The 20,465-nt window shown below is 34.7% G+C and overlaps 1 protein-coding gene across 1 annotated transcript in view; it reads left to right on the forward strand.

Moving 5' to 3' along the window:
• The first annotated feature begins 5,876 nt into the window (after window positions 1–5,876).
• The window catches only part of LOC149794096 (uncharacterized), a 40,463-nt gene continuing 25,874 nt past the window's right edge, over window positions 5,877–20,465 (forward strand). The window contains exon 1 of the mRNA XM_089968060.1: window positions 5,877–6,600. Within this exon, the coding sequence (XP_089824186.1) occupies window positions 6,400–6,600 (201 nt within the window). The 5' untranslated portion in view covers window positions 5,877–6,399. The remainder of the gene's footprint in view (window positions 6,601–20,465) is intronic.

Genomic DNA, 20,465 nt, shown 5'->3' on the forward strand with positions numbered 1-20,465 from the left:
TAGAAGTATAGTAGAATGGTAACTTTACTTTTTAACTACCACTAAAATAAATGGTGGGTAATATAGAACCTAATTTCTTCACGATCATAACATTTTTCGATATTTGAGAACAACATCTACCCACAAGGTTTTTCTTTCAACGCTAAGACATGAACTGACTCTTATCTCAGCTTTGAAAAATACACGGGAGCCCAACTGATAAAAAGACTGGACAAAAAACATTCCAAGAGGAATTATCCTATTCTCGCCCACTGATAATGAAGCGCACCAATAATGGAGTGTTTGAAGCAGCTACCGAAAGAGCTATAACTGCCACATCACCGGCCGATACCACATAGTCACCCATAACAGGTGTATATAATCCAGCCATGAATAAGCCCAGGACAGAAAGAAAATCCCCGTTATGTTCCCACATAATAAAAACCGCGACAGGCATTTGATGATGGCAGTGATGAGAACGATCTCAACGACAGATATCAGTGTTATATCCACTTGCATGGAATAATATAAGACTTTTCCCAGGGCCAGTTCCAGCTTATAGACGACTGCCGATATCTGCCCTACCTGATGGACAACCTGGCTAGCAGTGTTAATAAGAAAGACCACCCCAACGCTCGTCGATACGGCCATAGAACACCATTAATTTTACTATATGTTCTCTACATTTGTTTCTCAGTACTAACCTTTCCACTGTGTGACAATCAATACAAATCGTATGTTAATCTAAAATACCTTCAAAGATGACTTCACGGTAGAGTTCTTGTCAAAAGTTTACCTGCTTTTTTTTTAGATGCCGGACTGTCAACAGAGCAGCATGTAAACAGAACACAGATTTCACTTTCGGATCATCACCAAGGCCTTTTTATTCACCGTGCACTGTCGCAGAAATACACACGGACAACCATACCCTGAGCTCATATTCTCAAGAATAAACAATTACCTTTAAAACAGTACCAAAAATGCATAAATAAACTCTTTTATCACGACCAAATGAGAGAGGAAAAAATGTTCTAAAAATAGACTAGAACTACATTCGTGGGTACCGAATTTGAAGTACTAATTGTGGCCTGATTCCATATACTGTACACGATGTCCACCATTTGTCCGTTAGTCCGAGTAAATGGGTGGATGAGATCGGATTGAGGCGTCTAAACTATCCCATCTGAGAATTGATATGACACCAGCAACCGTACGAGCACCTCTTTCTGAAGTGAGGAGCACAAGGTGCCACCTTTATAGGCAGCAATTGATACGCGAAGGTTAACAACACGTAGTACCCGAAATCCGATCCTTCCAAGCCCACCATCTGAAACGTCTATCTGTATAACAACGATTTTATAACCAGGCAAATATGCAGAATCTACGCCAGGGAGGCATTCGCTCGGCCAGCCCCAAAGAAATTGATTTAGATAACAGAGTCAAAGATTCACTAAGGATTACAAACTAGAAGTTGACTTGGACTATTCGGAGGAACTGCGTGTTAATCACAGGGACTTGCTATTGTCCCCCAGCCAATGATTATCCAAAAGGAGTGTTATCGTTCTACCACTTGATAGGTCGCTACACAGGATGCTCAAATTAGTACCGGACCTACTAATAAAGGAGCTATACGTTTTTCACTACTGTAACCTGCAGCTCCAACACTATCCATGACATGCGCCAAGATTCTGAGGCTACTGAATTTGAAAAGAGCCCGTAGAAGGCAACCTACATCCAGAAGAACATAGACTTACGGACTAAAGCCAACGGATACGAAAATAATGGCTCGGACCCGATGAAGTCAAGGACAGAACCTATAACCACGTCTAAACAAGGTTATGTGGGGCTGCGGGTCAGACCCTCTAGTTCGCCAGGCGCGTACAAGTCCTGCAATAGGGCCAGCGCATTGAGGGACTGAGACCAGGCGGCATTCCTTGGCATGCTAGAGGGCTTGCAGGCGGGGTACATATATATATCGTATGTATAGTATGTACGCTGTATCACTGATATACAACGAGATGAATAAATTGTTTATTAACAGGAAACGAGGCTATGAGGATATATATATATATATATATATATATATATATATATATATATATATATATATATATATATATATATATATATATATATATATATATGGCTTTATGTAACTTAAATTTGTGGGTGACAATATGACAATATATTGGGGTCTATAGAAATTTAATATTGTGTTAAGGCAGTGCTGTCCATCCCGCGGCCCACGGGCTGATTTTAAATGGCCCGCCAGAGCTCAAGCAGCTTTATAGTCATTGCGTTTCAGTTTTCTTCTGCGGCCCTCGGCATCCAAAAAAACATTTTTCAGTGATCCATGGTGTCAAAAAGGTTGGACAGCACTGCGTTAGGGTAACTACAGACTGAATTAGTAAAGAGATGGTAAGTTATAGGCTTCCCACATGTGGTTTTATTACTTTAATGAAAAATTCAAAATCGGCCTAGTAAAAACAGAGTGACTTTAAAACTTTGAAACGTGTTGAAACGGGACGGATTCGATGTTCCGCAGCACCAATTAAGCATACAAAATTCTCATTACTTTTCCATATTTTGAACGAATACCATTAGTGAGGATAAAAGGAATGACTTACAGCCTGCGACCTCTTTTATTTCAAATATTTTAGTTTCGAAAATAATTTTTTTCTAATGTCTATAGTTGATGCACACTTCAACTTGGCTCCAATAAATACCTCTTTGTAAATATTCTTTAGCCAGCTTCAAGCTAAAAAAATCTAGCATAAGGATCACGGCTTTAGAAAATTCACTTTTTCATTTCTTTTCCAAATTGTAACTCGGTAAAACAATGGATATGCTAATTTTCAGTCGCCCCCTTGCAGCTTTGATTTCCCTAATTCAAGCAAAGAAATTTCATAACGAGTCACCAAAGGATTGGGATGAGTCAGAACACATTACAACTGGAATTTAAACTGTCAACTTCCCATGTTTCATAGTTATGCGCCGACAGCTTTGGAGCTAATATAGTGGGTTACTGGGCAAGTACACTATACTGCTTTGTCATGAAATTACATTCTTAAATTTGACTTTCATAGAGTTTTTAACTATTACAGAATGCAACAATGTTGGACGTAGGACCTTGCTGGGACCAACGTTCCTCCACTCACTCCTTGTCATAAACGTTTCCATTTTTAGCAAACTTGAAACTGAAAATGTCGAAATTTTTTAACCATACCTTATATTGTCTATATCGCTAATAATATTGTATTTCTCCGCTCTATATTACAAATAAAATATTTTAATGCGTGGCTACGCTGGTATCAAATATTCTGCCAAGTCGAAGCGTTCAAATTACTATGCTCTCAACTTTTATGTTAAAAAATCGATTTAAGTCATATTAATAGGCATATCATAACACTATCATCGATAAAACAGAGCGATAGGGTCGGAATCATCTGTCTATTGTTATAAATGACATTATTTCCATTTTATAAACTATTTTACCCTATCCGACCTCAACAAAAGACCGACTGAATGACGCAGAACACTGGAATTTAAACGGTGTCCAAGTAGTACAGGGGACATAACTTTGTATAGAAACGAATGTTGGCGAGTCACATACCTTCAGCTGATATAACTAGAAATATGCAATTTCCATTTATTATTAAAAATGGCAATAAGAGCTCTTTCATTTTGAAAGCAGAACTTGTGTAATCAAGTAAAATCAGGCTTCACATGGCACAATGAGAATTTCGATTTTTCTCAAATTTTCATATATATATCTATATACATATGTATGTATATATGTATGTATATATATATATATATATATATATATATATATATATATATATATATATATATATATGTATATATATGTCTATATATATGTATATATATGTATGTGTGTGTACATATATATATATATATATATATATATATATATATATATATATATATATATATATATATATATATATATATATATATTACAAAACATTAAAGTTATAACATTAAAGGTAATAATTTCTACACACACACGCCGCATATCTCTCTCTATCTCTCTCTCTCCCTCTCTCTCTCTCTCTCTCTCTCTCTCTCTCTCTCTCTCTCTCTCTATATATATATATATATATATATATATATATATATATATATATATATATATATATATATATATATAGTCGGAATCATCTGTCTATTGTTATAAATGACATTATTTATAATATATATATATATATATATATATATATATATATATATATATATATATATATATATATATATATATATATATTTGATTTAATTGTATCTCATTTAATTGTTTGTAAGTTTTAAAATCTTTATAATTTTTTTAAATGTCATTATATGTCAAAATAATGTTTGCTAGAAACTCATACTTTTTCCAGAAAATAGTTTCACCTTGACTGTTCATTGTAATAAACACCAAATGTTGACCTAGATACTGACCTTGATTCAAAATTAGTAGCAGCCATCTAAATAATTTCTTTTTTAAAATTTAAAATCACTGGTTGTTGTCGAAGTCATGATGGGACTACGTTGTTTAAGATGTAAACAATTTCTTTATTTTATTTCCTAGAGTAAAACGATTGGTTTTCGTCAGGGTCATGCTAGGCGTACGTGATATAATCACGTGACCCCCCCACCCCCTTTCGATTTCGCAATTTGGGAATTATCGAATCTGCGTTTTAGAATGCGATATAACCTTTGTTTAGGAGACATTTTCTCATTTGGGCTTTTTTCTTTACATTGGAAAGTGTATGTTGTGCCGTTTGGAGTTATTTTTAAATATATTTTTTAAAAAGTCCTAGAGAATGAAACTTTATTCAGTTATATATCAGGACTTGATATTGTGTCATAACCATTGGCACACTCCTGCCTGAAGGTTAAGGACACGTAAGGGAACCATAAGTCAACGATCTTTTTTCTGTACGGGTATAAGAGAGAGAGATAGAGACGGGGGGTGGGGGGGCAGGCGAAAAGTAATATCCCTGGATCGTATAAGAGTATGCTTCACATCATTACAATCATTACATTAACATACATCGAATCAAGGTCCGCGGGATACAGCACCGATCGTCTTGCGTGTACGCACCGCCCTTATATATATATATATATATATATATATATATATATATATATATATATATATATATATATATATATATATATATATATATATATATATATATATATATATATATATATATATATATATATATATATATATGTGTGTGTGTGTGTGTGTGTGTGTGTGTGTGTGTGTGTGTGTGTGTATATATATATATATTGCTTTCAATTGTACCCACAAATACACACACTCACATATAAGAGATTGGCAATTAATGTCATAAAATAGTTTTGACAATATGACTAAACAAGAACAAAGAGAAATGAGGAGTAGTATTTGTGAGAATTTCATTTTCTCGATAAGCATGATTCAACACTTTGAGGGGAGTGAAATATATATTTAGGAAATAACAGTACTGGGAAGGCTTTATGTCTCATAGGTGTTGATTTTAACCGAACATTCGGATTTAGAACATTAAAAATGTGTATAACATTGTTGTTAGGAATGACTTTTATCAAGATCTTCTTTACAAACCTTAAATAGCTGGGCAATGTAACATAGTAAGCTAGAACGTGTATTAGAGAGCACTCTCTGAAAAACAATTATCTACCGATAGGGGTTGGTGAAAAATGCCATCGCACTATACTCTGCAAGATCTATAGGTTAAATTCCTATGACGACAACGTCTTTATCTCATAAGATATTCTATAATTTTATTTCCTGAAGCGCATGTGAAAAACTTGTTGAGCCTAATAAATATTCAGAAGCTGCCTAATGATCCTTTACGACTGCGCTCAGCAAATCACCTTCGAGAGGCCATCTTTTTACGTGTCACGGAGATTAATGGCCCATTTTTATCACTTGTAATCTTCCAAATTGCCTTTATAACCATCAGCATACAAGGGGTAAGAAATAAATGATTGCGTGACTGCTCAAGAAACAATAATCAGTCACGATTTATGATTTCAGAAAAGTCGAGCTGTCAAATTCATTCACATCTACTCGAATTGCCGTACGAACATTCAGTGTTTTTAGGACACGGAAACCTTAAAGTCAGTCATACCTACCAGGATGTGTTTTAATACGTTTTGGTGTTCGTGGAGTGGTGAGTGATGCGATTCAAGACGCGAAGTTTTAGCAGCGTTTAAACAAATTTCCCGAGAAAATATTATATAATGGAATCTATGTTTTCTTGCTTATTGTATTTAAGTCTTGTTAGAAACTGCCGATTCAAGTAACTTCGATAGGGATGTATAACACAAAATCCAGTGAGTCCATTATACTACGTCTGCAGATGATGCATACTCAGTGTTAGGCTTTTCCTCGTCAACTTGTCTATGACATGGAAAATGGTGGTTGTTGTTTATATCTTCAGGATATTATTGTTTTTCACATTAATGTGTTGTTCGTTATGGCGAGCTTGTGTGCAAGGGAGAGCAATCTTGGTGGAACCTCCGCACAGATCTAGCTTATGGAGGTTTAACTACAACACCACTATTAATCCTCAGGACGACAACCTAAACTGCGGAGGATATCAAGTAAGTAAAGACTACGTTTCCTCTCAGTAGTACTAACTAATTAACCTTGTAACTGTGACGATGAGTTTGAGTCGTACTCCGGCCATTAAGGTCATAGGCTGACTCAGCTATGTTCTTTGTTTTCCTAAAATTTCTTCGTACTTCGTAGGATATCAGCAATCCAGCCAATGTTATTAAAAGTTATGGTTGTTTTTAAATTTGTGTGCAAAAGACAAATAAATGGTGAAGACTATACTGGCAGATTTTTTTAAGGCTATTACAACAGAATAAGGCAATATTAAGCACTTCCACTACATAAATAGGATAAATTATTAAAGATATGAAAATATAACCTTCCGCCCAAATTTTATTTATTAGTATTTGTCAAATACTAGACTAGCAAATAAGAATCACCAATCAATCTAAGCTTTGCATCACAAATTAAATTTGCATAAGAATCGAAACCGTCAGTGAATAATAGAGTGAATTGAAAGACTTTTCCATGAATCTGCTAAACTGTGTTTAAATTGTTCCATTTTATGTATAACTTTTCATCCATGCGAGTTGAAGAGTAAAATAACACGCATTAAATGAGTGTTTCAATAATAATAATAATAATAATAATAATAAATACACGCTTGCTATGCAAGTCTATTTCATTTCACCATATCAACATATACATTTTCATCTGAAGTTTATTCACATTCCAGTTTTAAAAATTGCTACATTTTCAAAATGTATTTTGAAGAAAGTTTTTTCTTCAGTTTTTCTTAATCTCTTTTTTCGCGCAAGCTTCACCCATTTAAAATAGTTTGATTGAAAGCGAAGCCAAAACGATATCATGGTAAAATCAAAGACTGCATAATTATACAAGTTTGCCATTCAGACTCTTTTAACTGATTCATTTAACAAAGTTACAAGACAGCGCCATGCTGGCTGAAGTATAGTACAGGAAATGGGAGCTAATTGTCTTTGCAAAGGACACACAGAGGCAACCAACCCGGGCTGACCTTAGTGGGCATTGAACTAGCGATTCTTGGATACGAGTCCGACGCTCTATCATCTACGCTTCAGCGGTATCCTCTATTATTGTCAATTGTTGCATGACTAAAAATTCGTTTCTTGCCTATTGTCTAGTCAATTCACTTAAAAATATAGCTCTTGCATCTGTACAAACTGTTTGTTAGTCGACTGGTTATTTCATTTAGATAGCCCTTGCATATGTACAGACTGATTGTCGAATGGTCATTTCACTTAGGAGATAGCCTTAGCATCTGTACAGACTGAATGTCGACTGGTCATTTCACTTAGGTAGCCTTTGCATCCGTGTAGACTGGTTGTCTGTTAGATGGTCATTTCACTCAGAAAGAGTGCCATTGCATCTGCACAGACTGGTTGCCTGTCGACAAGTCAATTCACTCAGAAGATAGCCTTCTCATCTGCACAGACTGGTTGCCTGTCGACAAGTCAATTCACTCAGAAGATAGCCTTCTCATCTGTACAGACTGGCGAATTCACTCGAAAGATAGTATTTGCATCCGCAGAGACTGATAATAGTTTACGCTAAATAAAATATCAACATACAATACGAAAGCAAAATAATTCAGCATCTAAAAAAAAAATAAACTTGTCGTAAGAAAGGAAACAATGGCCGTTTTGGAAAATAAGTATATATCATTGGTTTAAATAGTTTCTAGACCTTCATCTCTTTAAAACAAGCTTCATGAATTTTACAATCATTTGAAAAGAATTAGTGTAAGAAATAACTCTTTGAATGTTTATTGAGGAAGTATATATGTACTTCTTTGTTAATGATAACAACAACCATTATAACGACATTGAAACAGCAACAAACGATGCACAAGTTTCATCTATTGTTATCTATAAAACAGCAAGCAAGCGCGTGTGTGTGTGTGATTTGAAATTTTAGCGTAGCTTTAAAAGATTTCCAGTCATATAGCTACGATGTCTGCAGTGTTGCAGTTTATAGTGATGTATAGCACTGAGGCATCATGCCGCAGACATGTAGCATGATGTCCCACGCAGTCACATGATCCTGATAGCAGGCCAACCAGGCCCAAAACCGACCTCTTAATGATGAGTTCCAAGCGAGGCATCTGCTAGTACCATTTTCATATGTGTTGGGTATGACTTGGCCGGGGTTCGAACCCGAAACCTCCCTCATTTGAGGTGGATGCTTTAACCATTTTGGCCACCATAGCGGTAAACAGAAATTGTTCCTGGTTCTATGGCACTAATAACCAGAGATACATATATAGGCAATAATACAGGAAGCTGCAAAGTATGTGACTGTATTTGAGGAAAGGTGTCTGTATAAACAAAACCAACGTAGGTAACGTTGCTTTCCTCTCCTGTATACATCATGTTTCTATAACTGTTTAATAGCGACAAAGAGACAGTAAAGTCTTCTCGATGGCTATAATCACTTTCAGATAAAACTAAACTTGTTTTATTGTATCTGACAGACATTAATCTGGAAAAGGCACGTGGTGTAAACATCATTACCTGTATCAAACGATGATCTCTCCCCCCCCCTTCTCTCTCTCTCTCTCTCTCTCTCTCTCTCTCTCTCTCTCTCTCTCTCTCTCTCTCTCTCTCTCTCGTAATTGAGTCATAGACATGTTTGCTAGCTTGAGGAGAAATATCAGATCACTCTGCTTATCCTTAATGAAAGCGGAAAGTGACTCAATCGTCCAATACAGCCGTTTTTGCAACTAAAATTCTAAAATGAAAGGACCTTTGTTTCGAAGTTATTAATTCTATTACAGGAAGCTGCCCCAACGGTTATTTTAAATTCAGTTTTGATGACAAGAAAATTTAGTTTTTGTTTAGCCTGATTCAATGTAAGCCTGTCGTAACATCGTGAGACAGTTCATTTCGCAACAGGAGTTCAAAGCGTATGTGGTCATACTATGTATGCATCATAAAACCACGGGCGCCATAGGTCGATAGTAGAGAGAGAGAGAGAGAGAGAGAGAGAATCGCGAAGTAACTTATTTAAGACAATTAGAAAATTATTAAGAGAAATCATGGTACGATTTAATTGAATATTTGGATCAACTCACATTAATGTACTCTCTCTCTCTCTCTCTCTCTCTCTCTCTCTCTCTCTCGCACACACACACACACACACACACACACACACACATATATATAAGGATATTCAGCAATTGCAGAAAACCTAGGTTTTTGCATGTAGTGGTCATATACAAATGTTTTTCGGAAAAGACTAATAAATTCACGTGCATTCATAAATTTAAATTTGATAACAAAATCATGAAGTAGTACTGCATGTTGATTGGAAAACCATTCTGAACACAAAATATGTAAAATCCATATATTTTTTTTTAGACGTTTGCATTGATTATACATCAATGGCTCAAAAACACTTGCCATCAATTCGAAAATTGTAATCTCTTTTCGAACTTCCACTCGTGGCCTCTGACTGGACCTATTTTGGTTCGTACAAATGAAGCCTTTGTTCTGGCAATGAATTGTTATCGATTATGCGATGTGGAAACAGTCACGCGTGTCTTGTTCGCTTCATTTAAATTGTCATATTCAGGTTACTATGTCACCTGAAGGACCTTAGCGTTGAATGTTTTAGCTGTCTAATGATTCATATGTACAGCATGTCCCAAAACCATGCAGACAGTTGTGAATTTATAGATATTCAACCTTGCAACGGATACATTGCAGCCATTCTAGACGCTGGATTTTAATTTTAACAAAATCCTTTCTTAACACTCACCCTTTCGTCAATTTCTTCAACAAATGTCATTTTACGCCAGCGACCTATTTTGTTGTCTAATCTGACAAAACAGATGTAATCATTTAATGCAATTTAAGAAAGATTATTGGTTTTATTTTTTATTTTATTTTTAAAAACACATAGACCGGTTTTTGATATCTTTGCAAACTTTGACATTTTTAAATGTTTTAATTTTGTTAATGACGAACAGTAAGGAATAAAATTAGTTTCATTTAAGGTACGCCATCTTGAACTGTGAGTATTATATTAGAAATGTTTCACACACAAGACAATGTTGGCTCGCAATTAGAATACACAATTCATCATTGGCAGAGACAGAATTTGAATACCATTTATTTTCCTGTGTATAGCAATATTTTCCTGCCTGAAAATGATGGAAAGGCTTATCGGGATTGATGACACAAAAGTAATACTTCATTAATGACAATTTGTTTTTGTAACGTCATTGACTCATTGCAACATCAATAACGTTATCAATACAAAGACAAAACTCTCCTAACATTTAGTGATGTGCTTCTCATAAATCAGCGTGTCCTAGTTTATTCCAGACGAAGGTGAAATAGTTCCTTTTTTGGCTGACGAATACGAGATTGGCATGTATTGGTAGTTCATATTTATCAGACTGGCTTCGGTTATGTATGTCACTTCCGGTTGAAGTGTGAATCTTCTACAAGTGATCACCTGGTCATGCAATGTCTAAATTTAGAATATTACACTATTGGATTCTGAAATAATATGTTACGTGTTAATACAACATTAGATTTGTTACTGCGATTCGACGTATTATAGTAACATAACTTCCAAAAGAACCAAATAAAAATTAATGTTATTAATCCAGTCGTTTTCGTATTTGATAAACTTTTTTAAATACCCAGAAGTTTTCGCAGTACCTAAAAAATGACCTTTCTGATTATGAAAATCGAAAAGGAAGTAAAGTAATTACAGATACTTCAAAAAGTGGAAAATAATGTAAAACATAAATACTGTGTTCGACTGGCAATATTTCTGTACCAGCGAAATACTGACGCATATTTCTTTTTTGTATGTCCTTGTATTTTTTAAACATATTGTTGAAAATTATTTAAAGTGAATAGAAACAGTTCGCCATGGCGAACTTACGTCTGGCTTCGAATGTAATCATCTTATAACGCTATTCCACAATGAGACAGCAAAGTCACACGTCAACATAGCCTTTTCATGTAGGTTGACAGGATATGAATAATTAGGTTAATTACAGACTTCATAATACTACATACACAATAAACTCAAATGAAACCTTAGGAATTTCAGCAATAATAATAATAATAATAATAATAATAATAAACTAATTTCTTGTAATATTCGCCAATGTCCCAAATGACATACGTGTCTGAAGTATATGGTAAAACCACGAAACATAAGAATTATAGGATTAACACACTGACTCTCTAACTTTCATAGATTTTGATTGATAGCCAGCAACAGTATGTAGGCGAGTAATATTATTATTGATTCTCCGTAGAAAGATATAAAAGTTTATGCGATTTGCATTACAATGAACACCTGACTATAAATAGAAATTTCTCCAATTATCATACATGGGATATTTAACAGCAAAGTGAAATTCATATTCTCTCTCTCTCTCTCTCTCTCTCTCTCTCTCTCTCTCGGATGTCTGCAGTGTGGCGGTTTATAGTGTAGTATCATGCGACACCAAGCCACATTATCCTGACACCAGGTTGACCAGACCTAACACTAACCTCCTAATGACAAGTGCCAAACGAGGCAGCTGCTAGTACCATTTTTTATAATTTTGGTATGACTAGGTCGGGGTTCGAACCCGGCGATATTCCGCATCAGAGGCGAACGCTCTAACCATTAAAGACACCAGAGCGGTCAAATTCATGTTATATATCTGCACAAAAAAGGAAACAGTCTTCCAACATATAACATATTTTTAAATCTACCTATATTTACGATTATTGGAGAGGTTTCATTTCTGAGCATACATAGCAGTTGCGATTATGTAGTCTTAAACTAAATAATAGAAAAGAGTAAAAATCAACAAGTCATGTAAAATTCTACAAATAATTTATTTCACTAGAATACTAAGTTAAAATTTAAAAAGAACTTACATTATGGTGAATTAAATATCAAATAGTCCTAAATGATATATCACAAGTACAAATGTATAAAGTTCCAAATGAATTCCAGTGGTATTCCATATAAATTCTATGTTGAATGTGCAGATGTGCCCGTAGTCTCGAATGAGCTAATGTGCCAATGACCTGCATTGTGATGACGTGCTACAGTCTTTTGATGTATCATATTGATAAAATCCGAAATGTACTTATATTAATTCAGCATCATGCCAAATAAATGTTTTAGCCTAAGAATAATGTTGAGCACATTGTAATTCCAGTGAATAATAATTTGAAAAATAATCAAATGTAACCAAAGTAAAAATAGAATACAATAATAAGACTGATTCAGACTAAGACAAGAATAAACAATTCTTATGTAAGCAAGATTATATACCCCTCTACTTGATCTAGGTAGCAATTACTATTTTCCGGAAGTTTCCAAGGTCATAATCAAGATTGTATTTTTTAACTCGATTTGAAGTAGACATGTTTACAATTTATAATGATCTGAATATTTTAATCCACAATCATAAAGAAATATTAGCTATGAGTTCAGTTTGTTTACAATATAAATGTCACTGGTCAAGTACACCATTAACTTTATTTTGGACAAAGGTCATATAACATAAAACCATTAAGAACTGCCAACAAACAATAAAGATAAAATATACATGAAAGATTAAGCGAACACTTTGCGAAGAGTTAAAACAAGTTATACAGTATTGACAACTCAAATAGTTTCTGCTCTTTAAACAGAATCGTAATCTAACCATTTAATTTATCTCTTCTTTTAGTTCTTGTAGAAATTTATTTTACAACGTTGATTAAATAATAATGAAAAAGAGTTCTTCATAGCCAACCCTTGATGAATTCAAACTTTTCCCATTCCGAATGAAAACATCCGATTCTTAACTTTATTTACCCAACGATCACAGTCTTCGCTACATGTCAATTGTATGTTATAACTTTGTTTTGGGGATTTATCATCAGTCATCATTAAACGATTTGAACCAGTACTTATGTACTCTGCTACATCTTGTCACTTGCATTGTCATTCTACGTAACTCATTACAGATATAATTATTTGGAGTTTGTTTAGCAATACCATTTATACAGATATGCAGTATATATATATATATATATATATATATATATATATATATATATATATATATATATATATATATATATATATATATATATATATATATATATATATATATATATATATATATATATATATATATATATATATATATATATATATATTTACAACAACATATGTACAGCTTCAATATCATGTGCTTTGTAACCGCACGCCCCCAACATTCTGACCCATAATTCAAAATTAATGCTATTTTAATATCAAATATTTAGAATCTAGCTTTTGTAGACTGTTTATGAAACTGATCAAGTCTAGTCCTAAAAAATTAAATGCCTTTGCCCCGCCTGAGCTGAGATTTTTGTTTGTGTTTTTCTGTGTTCTTATTTGCTTACTTTATGTTGAGACATATACCATTAGAGCAGAATACACAACCAAGATATTTATAATAAAGACACTGTCGCAATCAGGCAATCATAAAAATACAGTTGTTCATAACCTATCTATCTCTCCACTACTGATTGGATTCATCTATCTAATCAGATTGTTCGTTCTAATTTCCGAGGAATATTCATCGCGACCTCGTCATCATAAATGGACGCCGACACAGGGTCATATTTTGTTGACTTCTTGGTTAACCAAACCTAGTTCAGCTTCCATATTTATGAAAGTGAAAAACGTCATTCGGATCATATTGCGACTGACGATAACTCTCCTTAACTAGTATGCCAATGCCTTACCTAAGAAGCGACTAAATAAGTATGTGGAACCGGAATTTCGCCACTTTGTTCGGTCCATGTCAGATCTCCATTATGTTAGATATCTCCTTTTTAATCAGATTGAGGCCTCTGAAGGAAACGACACATCTCGAATGTAAAGTCCCTGTATTGTAAACCGTTCACAAAAAAATGTTTTTATTTCGAGTCAAAAAAGCATGTGGACATAATGAAAGTTGTTAAACTGAGTACCTAACGCGAGTAACGATTTCCCTCGTTAGCTTATTTGATTTCCTTGCTAGGCGGCAGTAACTCTTTCATCCGTATGAGGACAATTGTTCAAAACATTGTTTGTAAAAAGTTTGCCGTTTTTTTTAATGTGAAGCTATGATGATCGAGAACTCTTGGTTAATGGAGATGGAATGTGCTATGCAGACTTCGAAACTATATGCTGTACTCTGTGCGATACAAAGAGTAAGAAAGAACGCCTATACCGTTTCCTTGTTGTCATTAGACTTTAAAATTCATGGTCTTTACCTTCCAGTAGTTATCGAAAAGACACGTCTCTTTGCAACGTTTTGGTGTATGTCGGATGAGGCAGCAGAAAACAAAATGAAAACCTGAATCATCATTATTTTAGTCTTGCCAACAATAATGACTAGTTGTACGAAGGATATATTTAAGTAGGAAACCGACAAATATCTCACATTAACTCCAGAGAAAGACGTATTAGTATTAAGTTTACGCGCAATTATAAACTATGATTAAGGAATTACAACTTTGAAATTTCATTATGGAATTTTATTATCTAAATAGCTTAAAAACTAGTAGACTAACGTCTGTCATGGCCATGTATTCATAGCAATCGTCCTGATGTGTGCACACAAAAACAATTTGTTATTTATTTTTGTTTTTTATATTAAATTCTGAACAGATTTGGTGGCATATACAAAATTTGAAAATCGCTATTTACTTACCTGACAAATGTTTTCAGATATATAGTGTGTTTTTATAAAAAGAAAACTAATGGCAATAAATTGTAATTTTTAAAATACTCGACTCGTCTTAAGGATATTGTAGGGTATGTTTGCCACATAAAAACAAAGACGACGACAACAATATCAACAATAAAAGCATTATATGACAGAAATGTATTGACAATTCTCATTAGACGAATTACATTCCTGTACTTTATCGCCCCTAATCCATACGCGAGGCATACACCTGTAAATCACCTATAATAATACTTGAAATATATCACTCATAAGACCTGTCTAAAAGCATACAAAAACCCAAACCAAAAAAAATGTTGTTTTTTTATATAAAAAAAATAAAAAAACGAGTGCGAAAAAACAAGTGCGGTCGGATTTTTTATAAGTGTACTTTGTGCACTACCAATTTTTCATATGACCACCAGGTATAAATAGGTCAATAAACAACAGGCATGAATAGGTCACTAAACACCAGGTATAAGTAGGTCACTAATGCATTTGATATTTAAAGTCAGTATGTGGTAACAATACAAGAGGAAGAGGAAGGAAAACACAATCTCTTATGAGCTTTATCTACCGACTATAAAGCATACATCATTCGAGATCTTTAAAGACATCAAATCACATATGCACAATACACGTCTCAAACGAAAAATACAGCTAAGTACAGGAACGGCTTTGCAAACGCGGGACCCGATTTGGATCAATTAAGCCAGGCCCCCTGTGAGCAAGGCATTTGGAAATATACTTTTAAACAAGTTTTACATGATATTGAACTTTCATTTTCTCCCATCGCTTTAAAATTACTTCCTCCCTATATATTTTTTGTGAAACTTGCACTGTGATTGAGAAACTTCTTGTCTTCATGAGTCCCCTGCTCTGGTCATTCTTTATATGAACGGTCCTCGAGCACTGTTTTATTTAAATATTGCAAATGTTGGATCAAAACTTTGTCTTAACAGCATCTTTCCTTGAAATAAAGAAATGAAATTACTAGATTTAGTGTATCCTCTCACAGACTCGAACATGAATCCAGCAATACAAGACCGAATAACCCAATATATATATATATATATATATATATATATATATATATATATATATATATATATATATATATATATATATATATATATATATATATATATATATATATATATATATATATATATATATATATATATATATATATATATATATATATATATATATATATATATATATATATATATATATATATATATATATATGTATATATATATATTAGAAAAAGACAAAAGTTTATATTTGTAAAACTTATGCATACCCAGAATATTATAATTTTTTTAATTTGGCCACTTACATTTATAACATTGTTAAGCATTAAAAGTAATTTAGTATATTCGTTCAGAGATTTTTAAAATATTTAGACCGACCATTGCTAAAACATCAGTAGTATATTGGGATACCCTAGGGACCATGAATTCCCAGTCAAAAAGGTTGTGGAAACGTCTGGGGACAAGGGGGATTTATCATGGGGAATTTTAACATGGGTGGGACTATAGAGGGACAAAAAAGTACTGCGAATGTCTAAGGACAATAGGAATGGAACAGGGAGGTGACATCACGGTACTGACTATTAGCAACAATGTAGCAAGGGGCTGACCTCAATCGCACCAAAGGGCGGGGGAAACACATAGAACGCTTGGCGGGAACGGGAATGGCGGGACAGAGACATAGATAACACATACAACAGACAACATATATAACACAAACAAATATACAACCGACTAAAACAAATTTTAGGCAAGAGAACAAATGTTTTCGAGTCATATCTAGACCATATAACATATATAACACAAACAACTATACAACTAACTAACAAAATTAGGCAAGAAAGTAGATCTTTTCGAGGCATATGAGTGGCCTGAAAAAGGCATCCCCCCAACCAGTTTTTCCACCATTTTCTGACTTTGTCAATCATTCCTATCAGCTTTTTCCATTTCTCTGGCATCCAGTCAAGATGGCCCATCGATCTAAATGTTTCCTGCACCTTCATCCAGTTTTGATTTAGTTTATCAAACTCCTCTTTTTCTTTCTTTTTCTTTGTTCTTTCTTTCATTAGACCACCCGTCTTTTATGATCTTCACTTCTTCTTCCAGCACGTTTCTCATTAGTTCTTCTGCTTTTTTAGCTGGTCCAGGCCCCACTTCACAGTGGACCACTCTGCCTAATGCAATATGCCTTCTAAAAAAACACCTTACTTTCATCAAATTATCAATAATGGCCTCCTTCAAGGCGCCCACTCTCACGTATGTTGGTTGAATGAAGCCTCGTAACCTTTCTACTTCCTCTTCAATCATACCTTTTACCAAATCCCTGGCTACTTTCAGGCTGGTCACTTGACTTGTCACAAAGTATTTGGTAACTGGTTACCTCCATTTATGTTGTAGCCTTTCCACCACATAAGTGGCAGCCACCGTTCAGTACCAACTGTCCATTAACTTGTTAAACAATTTTATTGTCATCTTTTATTCTGTGTAGAATGGTGCGAACGACGATCGCTTTGACTTAATTGTCAAGCTCGGGCGTTAAAGAAAACATCCCCTACACTCACTTCACATATTATCTACTTGTCATACACAACACGAGAAAAAAAAAAAAAAACTTAATATACCATCCACAAAACCAAAATATACTATCAACACAAAGGTGAGGAGCAAAATCAAACCTAAATATACTAATCACAAACGAGAAGGAGAAAAAACAAAACAACACATTATACTATCAACATAGAGGTGAGGAGCAGAAACAAAACTAAATATATTATCAAACAGAGGTGAGGAGCAAAAACCAACCTATACTATCCACACACGAGAAGGAAAAAAACAAACCCTTAATATAGTATCCACAAAACAAACATATACTATTCACGCACGGGAAGAAGAAAGGCTAACCACAAATATACAATCCACACACGGGGAGGGAAACAAACCACACTCTACTATCCACACAAATGTACGTGAGCTCTCTGGGGGTGGAATTCCAATGATCCAGCCATTTGTTTGGGATGGGGATAATATTAGCGTGTTTCCAGCTATCCGATATTTTTCCGCTAAACCAGACTAAATTGAATAGTTTGAGTATGATCGTTGTTATATTATTGGTAAGGTTTTTGTAAATTGCATACCCAATTTAATATTTTCCCGGGGATATTTCTTTCTTTTTTCCTAATGCTATCTCCCATTTATACAAGGTGATTTTGCTATTTGAAACTGAGTTCTTGGTTCCTAGGTCTTTAAAGAGGTGCTGATGAGAGTTTTCTACTTTACATCTATGTTCTTGAAAGTTTTTAGTATGGTACTTGTTCCTGCTCATGTCACTGAAGTGACTGGCGAGCATAATAGCGTTGTCTTGATTGGTTGTAGCTCCTCTCAGTTTAGAGGATAAACTAATTGGTCTTCCCCTGATGGATTTTATCTTATCCCAGACTTGTTCAGAGTTGGATTTTAAGTTTAGTTAACAGCAGAAATGTTGCCATGAATTTTCTTTAGCTTGTTTTATAGTTGTTTTAAGGTTTTCTTTTTCTTTTTCTTTCTAGTGGATTAACTCTTAGGAGTTTCCTGTATGCTTAAATTTATTTAGGGCTCTTTTGTATCTTTATGTGCATTTTGGGATATGTCGTTCCACCAGGGTACCGATTGTTTAGTTTGTGTATTGGCGGTTTTTTAATACTTAATATGGCTGCATCTTGAATAGTTTTAATTATATTATTATAAAAGAGATTAATATCTGCATTTTCTAAATCCTTGGTATTGATATTTGTTAAGATTTTTCAAAATTTATCACAATCTACCTGCTCATATTTCCATCTAAGTGGAGCTTCAAGGGGGTTATGTTGTACTGACACTTGGATATTAATAATAATGGGGAAGTGGTCACTGCGTAGTGAGTTATCTTGATCCACCCACTAATTAGTTATTTGTGCTAGCTTGGGGGTACATATGGTAAGATCAATAGCTGAGAGGGAACCATCCTCCGGATTTAATCTGGTTTTGGATCCGTCATTGAGTATGATCATATTGACTTCAGCTGTCCATTCTTCTACCAATTTGCCCCTTCTATATATCCTATCCCCACCCACCCCATAATTCACTATGTGCATTTAAGTCGCCACAAATGATAAAGTTGTTTGTTAAACCAAGTAGCTCATCGAATCTTTAAACTGTACTTGTCCCACTTGCATGGAAATGATGTTTACTCCGTTCAAAGTGACTTTAGGACGTTCAGTACTTTGTTCCGTATAGTATCTCAAAAGAAACTGCCCATCGTATCCGAAGACATTGTGAGCCATCATCGTGGCATGACGATGACAATCTCCATAACGTTTGATGGCTCCACGTCTCGTCGATGCGGTCTAAGATCCATTGGGCGGAATCGGCTAGCGTGTTCGTTCCAGGAAAGTTTTTTTCATGTCCTCTAGGAATCTTGCTGCTGTGAGGGCAACGACTAAAGATAATCTCTTAGATGCACTTCTCGCACGCACTATGAGCCACACAGAAATTAGGAATGTGACTGCCAATCTCTTGCATGCATTCGAAATCGAAAAAGGTTAAATTGGCTTTCTTCTGGTCATCTTCTTCTTGCTGTTTGGAATGGCATTTGCGAATGTAGCATTCGTGTTCCAAGTCCACATCGTTTCTTTCCTCGACATACGTGAAACTTGCCACTATTGGTATGCATGCCTTGTCCGCAAGTAGGGCACAATCTCAGGAGTTGACAAGCACTTTTCTGATGTGAACCTTGCGTCTTTAGATATTGTTGATAACAGGCGGGGCTAATAAAAGTGCGCTCACAAGCAGGGCAATGCACTCGTGGGTGTCCTTTGTCCAGACAGGGTTGAGAGGCTGAAAATCCCTCATATTTCGATGCACAATGCTTGTGTTGCTCTCGATGGTTATATCTATATTCATATTTATCACAGTAATGACCATATTCCAAGAATGCGGTGATACTGGTGATGGCATCCAAATGTTCATCGTGGTGATAGACGTGAATGTATTTTCCGTCTTAGAAATCTTTGATCCGAAAAAATAGAGGTCCGCGCACTTCTTGAGGGTTTACTTTCAAGGTGTAGCATGGAGCTAGGACATCTTGCAATTTTTGTATTTCAGGAATGCC

Source organism: Sinohyriopsis cumingii, chromosome 8 (genome assembly GCF_028554795.1).
Source record: "Sinohyriopsis cumingii isolate HCF-2022 chromosome 8, ASM2855479v2, whole genome shotgun sequence".
Lineage (NCBI taxonomy): Eukaryota > Metazoa > Mollusca > Bivalvia > Unionida > Unionidae > Sinohyriopsis > Sinohyriopsis cumingii.